Here is a 17747-nt window from a genome sequence, read left to right on the forward strand (position 1 = left end):
CAATCAAAAACTGGACAAAAGATTTCATTAGATATTTCAAAAATGACATGGGAATTGCTAATAATGAAAATATGTTCAACATCATTAGCTACTAGAGAACTGCAAATCAAACCACAATGAGACACCTCACACCTACTAAGATGGCTCTAAAAAAAGACATAACAAGTGAAGATATGGAAAAATTGGAACTGTCACACATTGCTTGTGAGAATATAAAATAGTACAGCCACACTGGAAAATAGTTCAGCAGTTTCTTAAAAATTAAACGCAAGCTTACTATACAACCCATCAATTCCACTCATGTGTATCTATACAGGAAAAATGAAAACATGTCCAAAGACTTGCACACAAATGCTCACAGCAGCATTATTCATAATAGCCAAAAATTAGAACCAACTTAAGAGTCCATCAACCAATGATGGATAAACAAAATGTGGTATATCGATACAATGGGATACTATTTAGCAATAAACAGGAACAAACTACTGATACATGCTACAACATGGATTTCAAAACATTATGCTAGAAGCAACCTAAGTGTCCATCAGTATATGAATGGATAAAGAAGATGTGGTACATATACATAATGGAATATTATTCAGCCTTAAGAAGAAAACAAATCCTACCATTTGCAACAACGTGTATGGAGCTAGAGGGTATTATGCTCAGTGAAATAAGCCAGGCAGAAAGACAAGTATCAAATGACTTCACTCATCTGTGGAGTATAAGAAGAAAGAAAAAACTGAAGGAACAATACAGCAGCAGACTCACAGAACCCAAGAATGGACTAACAGTTACTAAAGGGAAAGGGATTGGGGAGGATGGGTGGGAAGGGAGGGATAAGGGGGAAAAAGGGGCATTACAATTAGCACCATAATGTAGGGGTTGGGGCATGGGGAAGACAGTATAGCACAGAGAAGACAAGTAGTGATTCTACAGCACCTTACTATGCTGATGGACAGTGACTGTGAAGGGGTATGTGGGGGGGACCTGATAATGGGGGAAATCTAGTAACCACAATGTTGTTCATGTAAGTGTATATTAATGATGCTAAAAAAAAAACCACTATGCTAAGTGAAAGAAGGCTGACATAGATAACACTTACTTTAATGAATGCATTCATATGAAACATCCAGAAGAAGCTAATCTATAGGAACAGAAAGCAAACCAATGGTTGCCTGAGTCTGAAAGCCAGAGCCAGGATTGACTATGAACTTGCATATGCAAACTTGTTACAAGTGATACAAATGTTCTAAAACTGAATCTTGGTGATCACTACACAATTCCAAAAATCTACTGAAAAAAAAAAAAGCACTTAATTCTTTAGAAAACATACTATATAGTTGCAAAAAAGGTGATTTTCATATGAACTCAACCTTCTTAAAATATAGAAAGGTATTAGGGAGATTATATATGTTCCTATACTACAGTTCTTAACAGGGAAACGATTTCTATATCTAGCAGAGTTTATAATGATCCTAAGAAAATGGACCAGCTAATTTTGCAAGGTCTCTTAAAAACTAAGTCCAAAAAAAAAGGTTTGATATTTAGTATAAAAATGCTCAAGATTTACATTGTTATCTTAAACCTTTTGATGGATTTTTATGTTTCTCCTTCCCTATTACTCAATGAACTTGTCCTGTGGGTATTCTTTCTTATCAAAAGTCATTTAGGATCCAGAAACAAGATAGAAAATATACACACCCCAGCCTAAAACTTTATAACACATTTGGTGCATCTGGAGCCTCCACCACTACCAACTTGAAACTGCCACAATACATGTAAGATTTCCCTGGCACTCTGCAGCCTCAGTAATCAATCCAACTTTCTACTGCACAAGCCGACCTCCCTGTGGCTGGTTTTCATAAAGACAAAATTTGTATAATTGTTACTGGAACTACCTGCTGGAACATGGAACTGATTTAAAATACCATTTGTTTTAAAACGTACACATAGTTTCATGTACACACATCTTCCACATTCAGCCAATCAATCAAGCTAATGCTTTTTATTAGAGAACAGAACAGAAAATTCCAATACAGAGCTGGCTTTTCTTTTCTGGAGCCTTAGTAAATGTTTTTCGGGAAATCAAGAGGAATATAACTGAATAATGAAAAAAGTGAGTTAAAATGTATAATATACTCAAGTATAATTAGTCCCGTTCTAAAGAAGCAGGATCTAACATTTACTCTGGGGGAAAGAGGCCTCTCACATAATTAGGAAAAAGCAAATCCTTTTTTGGTGCAGTCTTTCTTGTGTAAGTAAAAAGTAACATATATGAGTGTGTATTTCGATGCAACTCTGGCACAGTACATTATATTGAAACATCCATTTAATTTGTTTAATGGATAAAGTCCCAATGAACATGTTTTCTATCTATGCCCATGTAATAAATGACCTGGTATGCATTCGATCATTTGTGACCACCTTTCCTCCCTTCTTGAGGGGAGTAGAGAAAATATTCCAAGCTGCACATCACTGAAGGTAGAGTGACATCCATAAATAGCTTAAGTTGGGTGGCCCCAAAACACCCTGCCCATCAAATGGTAAGTCACATTTAAGATGCACTAAATGGGACACAGACCAGAATGAAACTAGGAGCCTGGGAGCTTTCCAGCAATTTCAGATCACGACAAAGCCCAGGCACCTATAGCTCTTTGCTGGAAAATTCCTGGGCCTCTTCCCTTAAAATTCTGGTCCCGAATTAATCAGGGTTAAAAACCTCCCAATGTTTCGCCCCCTCCAGACCGCCAGCGCATACAACCCGACCACAGAGGGTTCGTGGTTGGAAACGCACCCACACAAAACATACAAAAACGCCAACCGACGACCACCACCCAAGAGAAAAGAAAACCTCCCAGGGCTTTGGACGAGAGTGGGCGTGGCGTTCAGAGTGGAGGGTAGAAGTTTGCCCAGAAGAAGCCTCCTCCCCTCCCCGGGATGGAAGGCCTGCAGCCCGGCGGGTGAGAGCCGCGCCGCAGGGGTGGGGAGAGCCCGCGGCCGGTCGTAGCGGGGACGGGCCACAGGCGGCGAGCTCTACACACGCCGACTGATCCGGAACCAGGAAATTCACCTCTGCTGCCCTCCTTGTACGAAACACAGCTGCCCGGAATTCCAGGAACAAAAACGGCCAAAGCCCCGACTTCCAGCTCCCACCACTCTGGGCTATCCGTCGGCGAGACCCCGCCTCCAGCCCCACCCCCGGGCCCGGCCCGCGCCGGACACGCCCCATCCCGCCCCTCAGCCCGCCCTACCCACCTCCACGGCCCCGCCCCGGGCACACGCTTTGCCCTACCCAGGACCCGGCCTCGCCCCTCAGCCCCCAAAACCTACCCACCGCCCCGGGCCCGTCCCTCCGCTCTGGCCATCCCCACCACTCCGGCCCCGCCCCGAGTACGCCCCCTCATCCCCACCCCTCCCCACTGCTCGGCCACGCCCCCACCCGCCGCCCCCGGGTCCGCACACGACCCCGGCCCTCTCGCCCACCTAGAGGCGCAGCGCGCGGCGGACGTTCTCGCAAGTCTTCCCGCCCTGACCCTACCCGCACGCCCGGCTGACGTGTCGGCCAGACCACCCGGGCAGCGGCCGCCTTCGCGCTCTACGGCCTCTCTTACCGGGTGGTCCGCGCCGAAGCTGCTTCGGCAGTTTGGGCAGTGGCCGAAAGGGAACCGCCGCCCGGGTTCTGCGGCTTGAAAATTTGGCTTCGCCTCGTACTGCCTTTTTATTTTGTTTTGACCTTTTTGGAATTTTCCCGCGGTCGCTCCGCATTGAGGCCGCGCGCGCGCGCGCACGTGCCCGCAGTGCAATCTGGGGCCGAGCGGGAGGCTCAGCGCGCCGCCGCGGCATCGCGGGAAAGCTCCGACCAATCACGGACTCATGGAGGGCGGGGCGGGTCCTCGCGCTGCTCGGCCGGAAGTCGGGCCCGCGGGAATGTGCGGCTGCGTTAGTTTTCCCCGGGCCTGTGCGGGAGTCGTGGTCTCCGGCCGGAAGGACCCGCGAGGAGAAACCCGGGCTTCTTCATTGGGTGGTTGCCCAGTTATCTGAAGACCGTGTTGGAAAGGCAGAGGAGGTAAAATGGAAGTTAGTTTTCTGAAAGAACTAAGTCTTTGTCAGGGCCTAGAATACGATTTTCTAACTGTGGTCACACGAGAAGCGGCATCGCTCCCCAAGTCAGGTCAGCAGTGTATTTAAGCTGTTTGCACGGAAAGCAGCATTTTTTATAAATTGCCATTCATGGGCATAGTGTTAGCTTGCCCAGGCGGGTTTTTTAATTATTCTTGACCTTAGTAATGCCCAAAGGTTTCTCATAGAGGTTTAAAATGGAAAAAATAATAATCTGAGGAACCTAATCTTAAGATTAAAAAAAAGTTTAACTCAGTGCTTCATAATCTTTAAACCAACTTCATGGGGACTTTAAAAAAAACTACGAGGCGGTGTATGCATGTAATAAAAATATGCAAACACTTCCTAGCCTTCCGTGTTGAAGGAATATCCATTTTACTAAAGAATAAAGTGAATTTGGAGATTGGACAATTTACCAAGATTGTAGTTTGTGTGACAGTTAGTGTGTGCGTTAGTGGTAGCAACAATTTTTTTGTAATTAAAGAGATAAACCCCATCCAGAATTTGAAACTAAATTGGCAGGATCTGCAGCTGTATTTAGGAATCAGGTGTTAAATCCATTCTTAAAATTATTCCCTGCCAACTGAGAAGGCAGTGCCTGTTTCTCGTGTGGATAGGTGAGTAGGTAAATCCAAAGCAGAACCTGTAGAGAGATACATGCATAAATGACACATCACAGCAACTTAGTCATAAGAAGAATGGCACTGTGTTTCTTGTGACAACTTAATACTTAACTCTTGCTGTGAATAAAGTGAGAGTTCCTATGGCCAGGATTCTCACCTGGCTGTGGTTGACTAGCTCACTGCACATCTGTGGGCAATACATGGCTGTTGACTCTATAAAAAGAGCTCCGCCCAGTGCTCTGGGAGCAACATGGTGGCAGGGCTGCAAGGCTGCAGGAGAGCAGAGCAGAGGCTGGAGTGGTGACAGCGCCGAGGACCAAGGCCCAGAGGACGACTGTGTGGGACAGCTGTGTGGACAGAGGGGCAGAGAGGCAGAGACCGGCTTGCTGCATGCATTCAGCTTGCTCTGAGTGAATGGGATTCTAGTGACTGACCTGCCACCTGGAAATAAAGTTGGGTATAACCCTTTTGCCCCCGAGAACATTTTGCTGTCATTTTCTTTGGTCACACTGAATCCATAGTGAACTTGCCTGGGACTGAAACTAATTGACAAGGCAACTGGCCAAAGTTGGCAGGGTTCCTTGTTGACCAAGGAAAAAGGCTGCCCTTATGGGAGGGGTGCTTCAGCGGGCTGCCCCTGTGAATGGGGAGACAGTGGATCATCCCCCAATGGGTTGTGGTCTGAGGTGGCTTGCCTTCTAGAGGACTGGGCCCCACCCCAGGACTGGAGGCAAGTGGAGGTGATTCCTGAGGCAGTAGGGGTGGCTTGGCTGCTTCTCACAGTCTTAAAAAGGTCTACAGGGGAGACCCAAGGAATGGCGGCACAAGAAGGCAAGCTGCAAACTTCAGTAGATTCCCTGAGGAGAGAAATGGCATTGACGCAAGAGGCGGCACAAGAACGCGAGAGCTGCAGACTTCTGTGGATGCCCTGAGGAGGGAAATGGTATTGGTGCGGGAGGAGGTGGCACGAGAATGCGAGCTGCAAACCTCTGTGGATTCCCTGAGGAAGGAAATGGCCTGGATGTGGGAGGAGGCAGCACGAGAGTGCCGGCAGCAAGGTGCCATTGGAGATGAGACGGCAGCGCTACCAGGTGTTCTGAAGGAGGAAGAGGCCATCAAGAAAAAAGACGAACCCCTGAGGGAAGCACAGGCAGAGGTGGCAGGAGAACATCAGCTGCGAAGCATTCAGCTGAAGGTAAGAGACCTTCGGAAGACTAAGGTAGCATTGCTGTGAGGCACAGTAGAAAAGATAAAGGTTGTAGCAGAGGAGGCACTTGGGGGAGGGGAGAGAAAGGTGCCATCAGCCCCAGAACTGAAGGAGCTGGAGAAGGATGGAGGGGTGGTGCTGGAGGCACTGGCGCCTCCTGTATTGAAAGCACGCCCAGTGGTTGTAAAGAAAATAAAGACACAGCAGCTGAACGTTCCCCAAGGAGAGGAGCAGCCCCCTCCCCGGGTCGTGGAGCACTCTATGGTCCGCCCCTATACTCAGGCTGAGCTGGTGGATTTGGGCTTCCGGTTTAGGCGGAAACCCTCGGAGTCAATATCAGCTTCACTCCTACGTCTGTGGGACTTAGGGGTGGATGGGATTTTTCTTTTGGGATCAGAGATGGGAAAGCTGTCTTCCCTGACAGTGCAGCCTGCCTTGAGGCAGCGATGACAAAATGCACATCAGACCCCAGGGAGTCACTCCCTCCTTGATTGGCTTATGGCTACACTTCGTGCTGTGTGGCCCAGTCTGGGTGATCTGCCATCCTCCCCTGTTATATGACAGACATATGCTGAGCTCCAAAAGGTGCTGCCAGAGCTAGGCATAAGAAATGCCATCTATAGTTAAGAGAATTATAACCCAGATGAAGAGATTTTCACTACTGGGATGAGAAATATTGTACTTCAAACAGCTCCTACATCCCTCTTTGGGTCTCTAGTGGCCATTCTTTCCCCTCACTTAGGGCATCCCATAAGTAAGGTGACACAGTAGCTGAAGCAATGAGAACCGGGAAAGAAATAAGACCTGTTACTCACAGAAGGAATTTGAGGGGCTCTGTGAGGGTTACGAGGACTCAAATGTGGGTTGATTTGATGTGGGCAGGAGTAGATGGAAGGAAATTAGACGGGAAGCCAAATAGGATCTTACTGGAGCTATGGCAACAACTGAAACCAGAGCAGCAGTTCCAGCCATTAAGATGAAAGAGGGAGAGGTCAGAGACAGAGCCACGAGTCCGGCCTGTATGTCTGCAAAACTTTTTGCTGGAGAGGCTAGAGAACAATCTTCGAGCTTCCTTGCACAAGGACCATTGCAGAGGACTAAGGGCACATAGATTGAGAGGAGAGAATCCTGGAGGGGTGGAGTGTGGATAAAATGAGAGTTCCTGTGGCCAGGATTCTCACCTGGCCATGGTTGACTAGCTCACTGCACATCTGTGGGCAATACATGGCTGTTGACTCTATAAAAGGTGCTCTGCCCAGTGCTCTGGGTGTGACATGGTGGCAGGGCTGCAAGGCTGCAGGAGAGCAGAGCAGAGGCTGGAGTGGTGGCAGCACCGAGGACAGAGGCCCAGAGGCAGAGACCGGCTTGCTGCACACAGACCCGCTCTGAGTGAATGGGATTCTAATGACTGATGTGCCACCTGGAAATAAAGTTTGGTATAACCCTTTCACCCCCCAAGAACGTTTTGCTGTCATTTTCTTTGTTCACACTAAATCCATAGTGAACTTGCCTGGGGCTGAAACCCATTGGCAAGACACTTGCATTAACCAACAAGTAAGCAATTATTTATTTAAAGGAAATACCTGTTTTGGTACTCAGGTCATTTTACATGTTTGCTGAAAAATCACTTCTAGTCTTTGTCATGTTAATAATCAAGGTTTTGCCATATTGCAGTTCCATTTCTAATTCAGGGATTAGTGAAATGCTGCTGGGCATATTCAACTTTATATAAAAGGACAGCATATTCAGGCCTAATCTAGACCTAAAAAAATGGCATGTGTAGGTGGGAATTATTTCATCCTTGGAAGTAATTAGAATTCGTTCTAATAGAACCTATCCGTTAGGATCTTTACATTCTAGAGGGAAAACAGCACAACTGTGTTCTGTTAAGTTAGCCTGCCATTATCAACTCTTCCTTCAAAATTCAGCAAACAAATAGAATAACTGTCTCAGATTCTAGCCATAGTCATAGGACTCTTGTATCCAGAATTGTCCAGACACACACTGTGGGGAAAATGGGTACTCCATGACCAGAATCCTCATCTGATCCTAATCTAATCTACCCATTACATACGTGCAATGATGTAATACTTAGTCCACTGTGCAGGTGCCTACTTGTATGCCTGTTGGCAATAAGACATTACTGCTAGTATTGCTATAAAAAGAACTCCCTTGGTGCTAAGAATAGAGTATAGAGAAGAGCAGGAGAGGGGTGCAGAGGCTGGAGGCAAGGGTGGAGCCTGGGGCAGAGACAGAGGCAGATGGGATTCTCACTCACAGCCTACCACTTTGAGAAGAAAGCTTAGCATTAGCTCCTTTTTACCCCCCAATGTTCCATTGTCATTATTTGGGTTCATCGGATCCAGAGTGAACCTGCCCAGGGCTAAACCCCTCAGGCAAGACACCCACCTGGTTTCCACCTGTTATTTGGCACCCCAACACTTAACACACTCTCATCCATGTCTTTGGAATGTGCCTCTGGTATCCCAACTGTGAATATTTAGTGAGTGTTTATTAAGTCCCAGACACTAGGCGAATGATCTGTGGTAGGCAGTCTTGCAGTGTCACAGACTCAGAAACTGCTGCCCAGGTCATCTCTACTAGTAGTGTTACACATTCCAAACTAGGGAGATTGACTCCAGTACTTGTGCTGCTTCCCACTTGCTATGCTCTTGCTCCTGCCCAAAGCTGGGTACCAAACCCCTTCTCAAGTTCTTCGTAGTGTAGAAGTAGGGGATGGGACAATTGAACCCCAAGTTTGTACAAGTTAATCATCACGTTGTGTTCTTCTTTAAACATTCTGACTGAAGAAATATATGTTGAATTTGAGAAGAAAACAATGAGAACAATATTTGTGCACCAAATACTTCAAGAAATGGTGCAAGTAATGGTGAAGGTCTTTGATCTGTCACACTGTTGGGGGACATGCACCTGAGGTCATGAAAGAGAAGACTGCTGGAGATGGAAACTAATGCAGAGAGGGAACTGTATTGTAACTGTTGCAGTGTACAGCACCCTCCCCTCACATGCTAACTCCTTGGACTGTGCCAAAACAATGCTCTTTAGAAAGTCAGGTTTGTACCAATTGCCTCACTCCCTACCACAGCTATTTGAACCAGGAATGGTAACCTGACCCTCACAGAACCAATCAAGCTGTTGCTGGGGAATTTGGAGTTGCAGCACAGAGACTGTACCACTTGTGCACCACAGGAGCCAAACCCCCATGCCAACCACAGTTACTGGAGGAAGAAGGAATATAAGTAACAAGGACAGTTGGTTGGCAGAAAAAAGCAAAAGAAGTTGAAAGCCAATGTTATTGCATAAGAAATAATAATTCCATTCCCAACTTGCCATTTTTAAGCCCAATTTTAAGGGAAACTGGCTGTGTATTTTTCTGGTCTTAGTTGTCCATGAGATTTCCCCCACCCCTTTTACCTATCTGACTTCAGTGAGTTTCTCTCCCTTACTGCAATGTTAACTAAAAAAAAAAAAAAACCTGTCAGTATTTTACCAGTAAAAATGGGTTTATTTGGGAAAAGTGGAGAATGCAGTTCAGGACATACAAGGTATAGCAATCCCACAGGCAAGTCTGGGGAACACAGGAGAAGAAACTGGAAGGGGTTGTTATAAAGAAAAAGTCCATTGGAGTAAACTGGGAATCCAAAGTGCAGTGGCTTCTCATTGATGGAGCTGTGATAGACACTCTGGCTGGCTTGTTGCCAGGCAAGGAGAAAACTTTCCTCCTGATGGGACAGTAAAATACAGGCTCCTTCCTGTTAGGAATGCAAAGTACAGCTCCTCGTGTATGGGTCTCCAACTGATGCTTAGTGACAGGGTGTGAGAGCTCCCCTTCTGACCCTCAATGCCATTTAAATGAGGTTTCCTTTGTCTCACAAAAGCAAGCCCCAAGGGGACCTGGAGGTGGCAGCTCTTCTTTGTGTCCCCAGGCATTAGCACTTTGGCTCAGCGAACTTAATACCCAAGTGGAAGTCGTGAAGCGTACAGGCTGTGTTGAAGACTGTGTTGTATTTTGGGAGAAATCTTACAGGTCACCTATACAGTCCAGAAGTTCCCTAGATTTTATGTTTCTTGGGCCAGTAAAATGTCAATCATATTAGAGAACTAACAAAGCTGACAATATTTTTATTTGGTCAAATAAAGACTTTGGTGTGGGAGGGGAGGGCAGGGTGGTGGGGGGGAGGGAATCTTCTTATTACAATTTTAAAAAACATTTTTAACTTAAAGAAAATTTGGGAAGGGAAATCTTAAGAGTTTTGTAAATTGAATAAGTTTTGTTTCATGGAAAAACTGGCTACATTGTTTTTATTAACCAATCTCATTTTACCTCTTCCTCCGCTTGTTAGTATAACACTGCTTTTGTGTAGCATGGTGATATTCCCAGTAAAAAAGGCTTCATTTCCCAGACTCCTTGTTATTATAGGTAGCCATTTAACTAAGTTGTGGTCAGTGAGAGATTAACTGGATGCTGTTGGGTGAGACTTTCAGAAAGTCTTCTTAGAAGGTAGAAAGACAAGAGCAGGGAGCTTTTAAGCTCTTCCTCCTTTCTCTTGCTTCATTCCTAGTAAGGGCAAGCTGGTTGGAGTTCCTGTTATCTTGGACCACAAGGTACCCACAAGGATGATGGTCGTGGAGTAGAGATGGTTGAGCAAAAGAAGTAGGACTATGAGTTCCCAATAATCATGGGAGCAATCTACTTGGCTTAACTTGGGACTTCTTTTACAATAAAGGAAAATAAGTCTGTTTTGTTTCAACTAGTGTTAGATCTGTCACAAGCAGCTGAACTCAGCTGAGACACAATTGTAGGGTTACAGTGGTGAAAAGGAAAAGGAAAAACAAGTTCTCTGCTCTTGTGAGGCTGAGTCTGGTGAAAGAAATCTTTCTTTAATTAATCAACATCTTCTCTTCCAGCAGCATAGAGCAACAGAAATGTAGTTGTCAAAATGAGATAAACTTTCATTCAACAAAAGGGGAAAGAGGGTATCAGAGGACAAAAATCACACCAAGTGACAGGAAGCCAGGAGACATTCTTATCTCAAATAATAGTGAAGGTCTTTGATTTGTCCACTGACTAAAATTCTGTGAACATTGTAGAATGGAGAAAAAATTCTATCATTGTGCAATCTCTGACACAGAGTTCCCAGGAAACAAAAATCTACCCTTTTTCCATTGAGCAATGAAACACCCTGTTTTAAAAAAAAAAAATGTTAAGGCAGTTTTAGTCTGATTTGCCTTAGTTCAGTAAAAAATGCATTCCTATTTATAGCATGCATTCCTACCAATCATGGTGTGTTGTAACTAACATAGCACATTTTTATTGCCCCCAGAGAATAATGTTACATTTTTAAATAAGCACATGGCTTAAAAATGATTTTCCTCGTAAGTATGTCATAATGATTCATTTAGCATGAAATTAATATTAAAGAATTGCTAAGAATAAGCACTTTAAAAATTCCGAGTGAAAAGGAATTATGCACATTTCTGATTTGATTAAGTCTGGCAACTATGAAGTACATAAAAATAAGTTTAATCCCATTCTTGTGTCTGTTTCAGATTGACCTTTTATTTGCGTAGTATTTTCCAATAAGACAAGTTAGCTGCGACTTTGAGTTGGAGGGAATGGGGAGATGTTGGGCAAAGGGTACAAACTTCCAGGGATAAGATAAGTAAGTTTCAGGAGCTAATGTACGACATAGAGACTATAGTTAACAATACTTCATTATATACTTGAAAGTTGCTAAAAGAGTAAATCTGAGACTAGGATTAAAGATGGCAGAGTGAGAGGAGAGACAGAAGCCTCCTCCCAAAACCACGTATAATACAAAAATATAATTAATACAACTAATCCTGAAAGAGCAACGGGAAAGAAGGCTGCACCAGACTGCATAAACCTGGAGAAGAGAACAGATCTCATGGAACAGGGCAACAGCACCACTCTCCCATGAACCCGACATTGCTCCAGGGGCTGAGAAACTCCAGAGACTAGAGCTTCTGGGCACTAGAGGGCAACACATAAAAATATGAAACATCAAAGGAACCTGGTTCAAGCCAACATTCCACAAACACCAGGAAAAGGACCAAGTGAAACTGAACTAATCAATCTTCCTGAAAGATTTTGAAATAAAAATCATAAACAAGCTCATGGATGTACAGAAAAATATTCAACAACTCAGGGGGAAAAATTCCAGTCAGAGAACCAATCATTACATAATACAGTGTCAGAAGTGAAACACAATGGAAGGATTTAAAAGCAGATTAGATACAGTAAAGGAGATGGTAATGGAATAGAAATTAGGAGGAATACGAAGAAGCTGAGGCACAGAGAGAGAAAAGGATCTCTAGGAATGAGAGAGTATTGAGAGAACTGTGTGACCAAACCAAATGGAAAAATATTCACATTATAGGAGTACCAGAAGAAGAAGAGGGAGGAAAAGGGATAGAAAGTGTCTTTGAGGAGGTAACTGCTGAGAAATTCCCCAATCTGTGGAAGGAGATAGTCTCTCAGACCATGATGGTGCACAGATCTCCCAACACAAGGGACCCAAGAAAGGCAATGCCAAGACATATAATAATAAAAATGTCAAAGATCAAGGAAAAGGAATGACTATTACAAGCAGCAAAAGAGAGAAAAAACATCACATGTAAAAGAAAATCCATCAGGCTATTATCAGACTTACCAAAAGAAACCTTACAGGTCAGAAGGGAGTGGCATCATACATTTAATGCAATGAAGCAGAAGGGCCTCGAACCAAGAATACTCTACACACCAAGATTATCATTTAAATTTGAAGACGAGATTCAACAATTTCCAGTTAAAGCTGAGAGAATTCACCTCCCACAAACCACCTCTACAGTGTATTTTGGAGGGACTGGTATAGATGGAAGTGTTCCTAAGGCAGAATAGCTGTCACCAGGGGAAATAAAACCACAGTAAAGAAAGTACAATTAATTGTTAAGCAGATGCAAAATTAAATCAACTACCCCCAAAGTCAGTCAAGGAATAGACAAAAAGTACAGAATATGACACCTAATATATAAAGAATAGAGGGGGAAGAAAAAGGAGTAGAAAAAAGGAACCTTTAGATTAGGTTTGTAATAGCATACTAAGTGAGCTAAGTTAGACTGTTAGATAGGAAGGAAGTGACCCTTGAACCTTTAGTAACCACAACTCTAAGCCTGAGATGGCAATAAGTACATACCTATCAATAATCACCCTAAATGTAATGGTCTAAATGCACCAATCATAAGAGTCACTGAATGGATAAAAAAAAATAACCCATCTATATGCTGCCTACAAGAGACTGCAAACCCAAAGACATACACAGACTGAAAGTGAAGGGAAGGAAAAATATATTTCATGCAACTAATAGAAAAAAGCAGGAGTTGTAGTACTTGTATCAGACAAAATAGACTTCAAAACAAAGAAAGTCACAAGAGACAAAGAAGGACATTACATAATGATAAAGGGGTCAGTCCAACAAGAGGATGTAACTATTATCAATATCTATGCACCCAGCACAGGATCACCTACATATGTGAAACAACTACTAATAGAATTAAAGGGGGAAATAGAATAGAATGCATTCATTTCAGGAGACTTCAACACACCACTCACATGAAAGGACAGATCAAGCAGACAGAAAAGAAGTAAGGAGACAGAAGCACTGACCATCGTATTAGAACAGATGGACCTAATGGACATCTACAGAACACTCAATCCAAAAGCAATAGGATACACATTCTTCTCAAGTGCACATGGAACATTTTATTTTTTTATTTATTTTATTTATTTTATTTTATTTTTATTTTGGTATCATAAATCTACAATTACAGAATGAACATTATGTTTACTAGGTTCCCCCCTTCACCAAGTCGCCCCCACATACCCCTTCACAGTCACTGTCCATCTGAGTAGTAAGATGCTGTAAAATCACTACTTGTCTTCTCTGTGTTGCACAGCCCTCCCTGTGCCCCCCATGCACTATACATGCTAATCGTAATGCCCTCTTTCTTTTACTCCCCCCTTATCCCTCCCTTCCCACCCATCGTCCCCAGTCCCTTTCCCTTTGGTAACTATTAGTCCATTCTTGGGTTCTGTGATTCTGCTGCTGTTTTGTTCCTTCAGTTTTCCTTTGTTCTTATAGTCCACATATGAGTGCAATCATTTGGTACTTGTCTTTCTCCGCCTGGCTTATTTCACTGAGCATAATACCCTCTAGCTCCATCCATGTTGTTACGAATGGTAGGATCTGTTTTTTTCTTATGGCTGAGTAATATTCCATTGTGTATATGCACATGGAACATTTTCAAGAACAGATCATATACTAGGCCACAAAAAGAGTCTCAGTAAATTCAAAAAGATTGAAATTGTATCAACCAGCTTCTCAGACCACAAAGGTATGAAACTGGAAATAAATTACACAAAGAAAATAAAAAATCCCACAAACACATGGAGGCTTAATAAAATGCTCCTAAATAACCAGTGGATCAGTGACCAAATGAAAGCAGAGATCAAGCAATATATGGAGACAAATGACAACAAAAAATCAACACCGCAAAATCTGTGAGATGTGCAAAGAGGGAAGTATATTGCAATACAGGCCTACCTCAGGAAAGAAAAACAATCCCATATGAACAGTCTAAACTCACAGTTAGCAAAACTAGAAAAAGAAGAACAAATGAGGCCCAAAGTCAGCAGAAGGAGGGGCATAATAAAGATTGCAGCAGAAATAAATAAAATCAAGAAGAATAAAACAATAGGAAGACTCAATGAAAGCACGAGCTGGTTCTTCAAGAAAATAAACAAAATAGATAAACCCCTAGCCACACTTATCAAGAAAAAAAGAGAGTCTACACACATAAACAGAATCAGAAATGAGAAATGGAAAATCGCTATGGACAGCACAGAAATACAACAAATTATGAGAGAATACTATGAAAATTTATATGCTAACAAACTGGATAACCTAGAAGAAATGAACAACTTTCTAGAAAAATACAGCCTTCCATGGCTCAGCCAGGAAGAAACAGGAAATCTGAACAGACCAATTACCAGCAACGAAATTGAGTTGGTTATCAAAAAACTACCTAAGACCAAAACCCCTGGACCAGATGGCTTCACTGCTGAATTTTATCAAGCATTAAGTGAAGACATAATACCCATTCTCCTTAAAGTTTTCCAAAAAGTACAAGAAGGGACTACTTCCAGACTTATTCTATAAGGCCAGCATCACTCTAACACCAAAACCAGGCAAAGACACCACAAAATACAAAATTACAGACCAATATCCCTGATGAACATAAATGCAAAAATACTCAACAAAATATTAGCAAACCAAATTTAAAAATACATCAAAAAGATCATCCATCATGATCAAGTAGTATTTATTCCAGAGATGCAAGGATGGTACAACATACAAAAATCCATCAACATCATCCACCACATCAACCAAAGTAAGGACAAAAAAACAGATATTCATCTCCACAGATGCTAAAAAAGCAATAGAGAAAATTCAACATCCATTCATGATAAATACTCTCAACAAAATGGGTATAGAGGACAAGTACCTCATCATAATAAAGGCCATATATGACAAACCCACAGCCAACATCATACTTAACAGCAAGAAGCTGAAAGCTTGTCCTTTAAGATCAGGAACAAGACAAGGATGCGCACTCTCCTCACTTTTATTCAACATACTACTGGATGTCCTAGCCATGGAAATCAGACAACACAAAGAAATAAAAGGCATCCAGATTGGTAAAGAAGAAGTTAAACTGTCACTGTTTGCAGATGACTTGATATTGTACATAAAAAACCCTAAAGAATCCACTCTAAAACTACTAGATCTAATATCTGAATTTAGCAAAGTTGCAGGATACAAAGTTAATACACAGAAATCTGTTGCATTCCTATACACTAATGAAGAACTAGCAGAAAGAGAAATCAGGAAAACAATTCCATTCACAATTGCATCAAAAGAATGAAATACCTAGGAATAATCCTAACTAAGGAAGTGAAAAACCTACACCCTGAAAACTATAAGACACTCATGAGAAAAATTAAAGAATATACCAATAAATGTAAATACATCCCATGCTGATGGATAGGAAGAATTTATATTGTCAGAATGGCCATCCTGCCTAAAGTAATCAATAGATTTAATGCAATCCCTATCAAAATACCAACAGAGCAAAATGAACTAGAGCAAATAGTTCTAAAATTCACATGGAACCACAAAAGACCCTGAATAGCCAAAGCAATCCTGAGAAGGAAGAATAAACCTTGGGGGATTATGCACCCTGACTTCAAGCTCTACTACAAAGCCACGGTAATCAAGACAATTTGGTACTGGCACCAGAACAGACCCATAGACTAATGGAACAGACTAGAGAGTCCAAATGTAAACCCAACCATATATGGTCAATTAATATATGATAAAGGAGCCATGGACATATAATGAGGAAATGACAGCCTCTTCAACAGCTGGTGTTGGCAAAATTGGGCAACTACATGCAAGAGAATGAAACTGGATTATTGTCTAACCCCATACACAAAAGTAAACTCGAAATGGATCAAAGACCTGAATGTAAGTCATGAAACAATAAAACTCTTAGAAGACAGACAACGTAGGCAAAAATCTCCTGAATATAAACATGAGCAACTTTTTCCTGAATGCATCTCCTTGGGCAAGGGAAACAAAATAAAAAATGAACGAATGGGAATACATCAAGCTAAAAGGCTTCTGCATATCAAAGGACACCATCAGCAGAACAAAAAGGCATCCTACAATGTGGGAGAATATATTTGTAAATGACATATCTGACAAGGGGTTAACATCCAACATATATAAAGAACTCACATGCCTCAACACACAAAAGGCAAATAAACTGATTAAAAAATGGGTGGAGGATATGAGCAGACACTTCTCCAAAGAAATTCAGATGGCCAACAGGCACATGAAAAGACACCCAACACCGCTAATTATCAGGGAAATGCAAATTAAAACCATATGAAATATCACCTCACACCAGTTAGGGTGGCCAGCATCGAAAAGAACTAAGAACAACAAATGCTGGTGAGGATGTGGAGAAAGAGGAACCCTCCTAAACTGCTGGTAGGAATGTGAACTAGTTCAACCATTGTGGAAAGCAATATGGAGGTTCCTCAAAAAACTAAAAGTAGAAATACCATTTGACCCAGTAATTCCACTCCTAGGAATTTACCCAAAGAATACAACTTCTCAGAATCAAAAAGACATTTGCACCCCTATGTTTATCACAGCACTTTTTACAATAGCCAAGATATGGAGGCAACCTAAGTGTCCATCAGTAGATGAATGGATAAAGAAGAGGTGGTACATATATACAATGGAGTACTGTTCAGCCATAAAAAAGAAACAAATCCTCCCATTTGCAGCAACATGGGTGGACCTGGAGGGTATTATGCTCAGTGAAATAAGCCAGGCAGAGAAAGACAAGTGCCAAATGATTTCCTTCATTTGTGGAGTAAAACAACAAAGCAAAACTGAAAGAACAAAACAGCAGCAGACTCACAGACTCCAAGAAGAAACTAGTGGTTACCAAAGGGAACAGAGGGAGAAGGGGATTGAGGGGTATTATGATTAGTTCACATGGTATTGGGGTGGAGGGGAGATCATGGGGAATACTCTGTAACACAGAGAAGGCAAGTAGTGACTCTGTGGCATCTTACTATACTGATGGACAGCGACTGCAATGGGATACAGTGGGGGGGAACTCAATAATGTGGGTGAATG

The 17747-nt window shown here is 42.6% G+C and overlaps 2 protein-coding genes across 13 annotated transcripts in view; one reads left to right on the forward strand and one right to left on the reverse strand.

Annotated features, from left to right (window-relative positions):
* Positions 1-3773, reverse strand: part of FANCC (FA complementation group C) — a 319450-nt gene extending 315677 nt beyond the window's left edge. For 6 of the 12 annotated variants that reach the window (XM_036991263.2, XM_036991262.2, XM_073228773.1 and 3 more), the window contains exon 1: positions 3615-3751. The gene's annotated coding sequence lies outside the window, so the exon portion shown is untranslated. Of the gene's footprint in view, positions 1-3073; positions 3172-3614 lie in introns of those variants that run through there. The other 6 variants (XM_036991264.2, XM_036991266.2, XM_073228774.1 and 3 more) reach the window with 6 other exon arrangements.
* LOC108383416 (uncharacterized) overlaps positions 1-17747 on the forward strand; it is a 48092-nt gene that overhangs the window by 3600 nt on the left and 26745 nt on the right. The window contains exons 2-4 of the mRNA XM_073219977.1: positions 2747-2875; positions 3103-3393; positions 3570-4069. Of these exons, the coding sequence (XP_073076078.1) occupies positions 2747-2875; positions 3103-3393; positions 3570-4069 (920 nt within the window). The remainder of the gene's footprint in view (positions 1-2746; positions 2876-3102; positions 3394-3569; positions 4070-17747) is intronic.

Source organism: Manis javanica, chromosome 2 (assembly GCF_040802235.1).
Source record: "Manis javanica isolate MJ-LG chromosome 2, MJ_LKY, whole genome shotgun sequence".
NCBI classification, from domain to species: Eukaryota; Metazoa; Chordata; class Mammalia; order Pholidota; family Manidae; genus Manis; species Manis javanica.